We start from the raw sequence: 3826 nt of genomic DNA on the forward strand, positions 1-3826 counted from the left end.
AATATACCCAACCCTTTATGACCACAGGGAAGTTGGACAATTCGACTTGCAATCAAGGCACAATCTTTTTGCTACAATTGTGGCTGGTGTCTTTGGGATCATCCAGGCTATTCTTAATCTTCCAACTTGACCCTTATGTTTGTGCAGGTATATGTCCTGTGAACCGTGACAGCATAGACTACATCTTGTCCAAGAACGGCACTGGCAATGCCATCATCATCGTGGTCGGAGGGGCAGCGGAGTCCCTGAACTGCACTCCAGGGAAGAACTCTGTGACATTGAAAAACCGGAAAGGTTTTGTGAAACTGGCTCTACGACACGGGTAAGAGGCAACCTCAATGCTAGAGCAGTCCTACCAGCACATGAAAGGTGCTCTTGTGCCCTGAAGCAGCTGATGTCTTGGTTGAATTCTCCTTTCTCTGATCTTGCTGTGTTGTGTGGATGTATGCCCAGAGCATCAGACACATGAGTCTGTCCTCTGAGCAGGGTCAAGGGTAGGAAGATGACTGGGACAGAAGGAGGCTTCCAGGGTAAGGAGTGGCAGGTGTCAGTAACCTGCATGGGGCATCACCTATGCAACCATCCTGATCTCCAGGGATCCCATGTGTCTGAAATGGGATGCCCACCAAAAATCAGAGATGAGAATATGTGGAAGCATGTTGAATGCCTGACTGGGTTGTGTGTTTCATGGGCCAGTACAATTCTCTTGCATGTCTTAAAAAGTAGATCTCCTATATTGTGTCGAGTCTGGCTGACTTATGTCAGTACCATGTGTTGGAAACAAAGCTCTGGCCAATAAAATCTGCAAATGTGTAACCTGAAAGACTACAGGGCAGTGAGTGAGGTGCTGTAGAATTGCCTGCAGACCAGGGGTGTGGGGTCCTAACATCTCTCCATCTTTCTAGTGCGGACTTGGTTCCTGTCTACTCCTTTGGGGAGAATGAAGTGTACAAGCAGGTGATCTTCGAGGAGGGTTCCTGGGGAAGATGGGTTCAGAAGAAGTTTCAGAAGCACATTGGCTTTGCTCCATGTATCTTTCATGGCCGTGGCCTCTTCTCCTCCAACACCTGGGGGTTGTTACCTTACCCCAAGCCCATCACTACTGTTGGTAAGGTCTTGGTATGAACATGCTATTTGCTTCTCTAGGTAGTAGCATACCTGAGTCTATGCCATACCCCCACCCTAGCTTGGTCTTGAAATCTTGACTGAAGAGGCTGTTTTTCCTTCTGTATGAAACCTTCTGGCACAACTGAGAATGAGCTGGAATAGTTTCCAGAGGCTGCAAGCCACACATTGTGCTCTACTGCCAGCTAGTTTTGCAAGTGAGCTCTTCTGAGGGGTGGAAAATACTGTGGTTGCTACTTTCTCTGGTCTTGGATGGCTAAAGTCAGAAGCAGCCTGACCTCCCACACTTCTAGGACTGGCAATGTGATGCTGTCTGATAGCTGAGTCTTAAAGCCAACCCTGAAATTTATCTTTGAGTCTTCCAACCCAAAGTAGCAAGGTTTTGAGGGAGAGAGAAAAAGTCCTGCTTTGCTTTTGTGGTGTGTATAGGGGAATACATGAGACCTGCAGGTTTAGTCTTGGTTCCTGTTAATTGAGGAGGGATTTATCACTCTCTTGTAAACAGAAGCAAATGGGACTTCCCAACCACGTTGTGCAGCAGATGATCTGCACTTCTGGCATTTGTGTAGCTAAAATGGCTTTGGGTATCAGTGCAGATATGATGAGGGTCCTGGTGGTGGAATAATTGTGCTTCAGAGCCTAGCAAAACTGGGAGGAATCAGGTAAACCTCTGCTATACACTTTGGAGAGTGAAAGTGCTGAACTAGCATAGCTGTGGCCATAGAGGACAAATCTCCAGGCTGTACAGGAACATTCAACCTAACATGTGGATCTTTCCTTTTTCCTTTTTTTTACTAGTTGGGGAGCCCATCACCATCCCCAAAATCGATAATCCATCCCAGAAGGAAGTGGACTTCTACCACAGCATATATGTGGACTCTTTGATCAAACTCTTTGACAAGTATAAGAGCAAATTTGGCCTGCCAGAGACTGAGATTTTGGAAGTCAACTGAAGAGACTGGCTCAGCAGTATCTCCTTCTCTCAGAATCAACACATCTTCTCCAGAAGTCCAAGCTATCATCATGTACTTGAAAGCATGTGTGGGTGTATGTGTCTTTCAAAGAAAGTGTTTAAAGTATTGCTAGACCACTTTTAAAAATAATAATTAAAAGAAAAAAGGCTTTACTTTGGATAAATCCCATTACAAATGTCTTTCTATCCATAAAAAAAAGCACAACTCCCCATTGCTGTGAGGATTTGGATGGGGGAAATGATTGCCTTTGTAATCTGCTATATGATGCTGTTGGATTGCCAGCAATGGATTAGAAGCATTCCTACAGCTACTGTACCCATTAGCACAAGCTATTTTGGGAGAATAGGATCCATCTGGTTTGCAATCAAAAAGCAGCAGGTTCATTTGACCGGGATGGCAGTATTACAAGCATGTTGCACAAGAACCATGTTGAGATGTGCTTATGTAGCACAAGGACATTTCTGCTTTGGAAAAGCCCCTTCTGAAAGCACAAGCAGGCTGCCAAATGCCTTGGTGTGGCATGTACTGTGTGCAGTGGTGGAAACCAAAGGATATGAGTCTGGTGGACCTTGATCTATACAGTGTGGTGGATGCTTTGGTGGCTGTAATTCCATCACTTGTATTTTGAATGTCAATTTAGAAGTCTGTCCCAGGTGCTGCTTGCACAGAGGCAGGTAACTGGAAATATGGGGCTACCTTATAGCCACAAAACTCCAAGGACAAGTTCTAAGAGCAGTGGGATAGTGCAATCATGTGGCCCCAGTGTTGCAGACCCTTAGGGTAACCTGTTGGGGTAAATGCAGTGGGGACTATTAATGGAAAAGTTTTGGATCCCAAAAGCATTTGGGGGAAAGCTAAGAGTAACTTCTGCCCAAAGATGGTTTTTAAATATTGCGTCCAGTGAATGTAAAGGACTAGCCTTTTCCTGCATAGGATCTAAAGTGGGTGACTTTTTAAAGTGTTTCTAAAATGTTTACGTGGGTGTTAACACTGCTTGTAGTGAGATTTCTTCAGAGTACAAATATGTTTATGTATAAACCTAAAACATTGCACTACTTGCATGTCTGACCTGCCTTTTCAACGGTGCAGTTGAGTGTGTTTCAAGCTCCAAAATGTGCCTTTCTTCCAAGCAAGAGGATGGTACTTCACATTCCTGGAATCTTGCCTCTAAAGAAAAATGTTCATCTGTCATATTTGATAGACTATTATATTACGGAGTATCAATTTTTGTACAAATTTCTAGAAATAAACTTGGGCAAAAATAGCAGATTGCTTTGGTCTCTTTGGTGTTGCAGTGGGATGTGCTTGGGTTCATGTTACAGCAATTGTTTGTGTGATTGCAGCTGTGCCTTGGCTTTTATGGGGAGAAAACTGGACTTGTCTGTCCAAAAGAAGACCTGCACTGATCTGCATTGTCCCTGCATGGGACATTCAGGATAGGGTAAGCAAATCTTTGTGGGTTTAGGGTGGGTTTTTGCCTGTCAGTGTATAAGAATCATAGAGTGGTTTGGGTTGGAAGGGACCTTAAAGATCATCCAGTTCCAACCCCCCTGCCATCAGCAGGGACACCTTCCACTAGACCAGGTTGCGCAAAGCCTCATCCAGCCTGGCCTTGAACACTAAGGAGCTAAGGCAGCCTACAGCTATAGATCTCCTTCACTAAGCAGATAAAGAAAGCTCACGCTCTATTGCTCCTTTCAGCAAACTACTTTGGGTTTTGTTGCTGC

The 3826-nt window shown here is 44.7% G+C and overlaps 1 protein-coding gene across 1 annotated transcript in view; it reads left to right on the forward strand.

Annotated features, from left to right (window-relative positions):
- DGAT2 (diacylglycerol O-acyltransferase 2) overlaps nucleotides 1-2285 on the forward strand; it is a gene marked incomplete at its 5' end in the record, with an annotated part of 19180 nt that extends 16895 nt beyond the window's left edge. The window contains 3 exons of the mRNA XM_010165326.2: nucleotides 148-322; nucleotides 906-1108; nucleotides 1924-2285. Coding sequence (XP_010163628.2) covers nucleotides 148-322; nucleotides 906-1108; nucleotides 1924-2078 — 533 coding nt within the window. The remainder of the gene's footprint in view (nucleotides 1-147; nucleotides 323-905; nucleotides 1109-1923) is intronic.
- Nucleotides 2286-3826: the final 1541 nt, after the last annotated feature.

This window comes from Antrostomus carolinensis, unplaced genomic scaffold (genome assembly GCF_000700745.2).
Source record: "Antrostomus carolinensis isolate BGI_N321 unplaced genomic scaffold, ASM70074v2 scaffold3753, whole genome shotgun sequence".
NCBI lineage: Eukaryota > Metazoa > Chordata > Aves > Caprimulgiformes > Caprimulgidae > Antrostomus > Antrostomus carolinensis.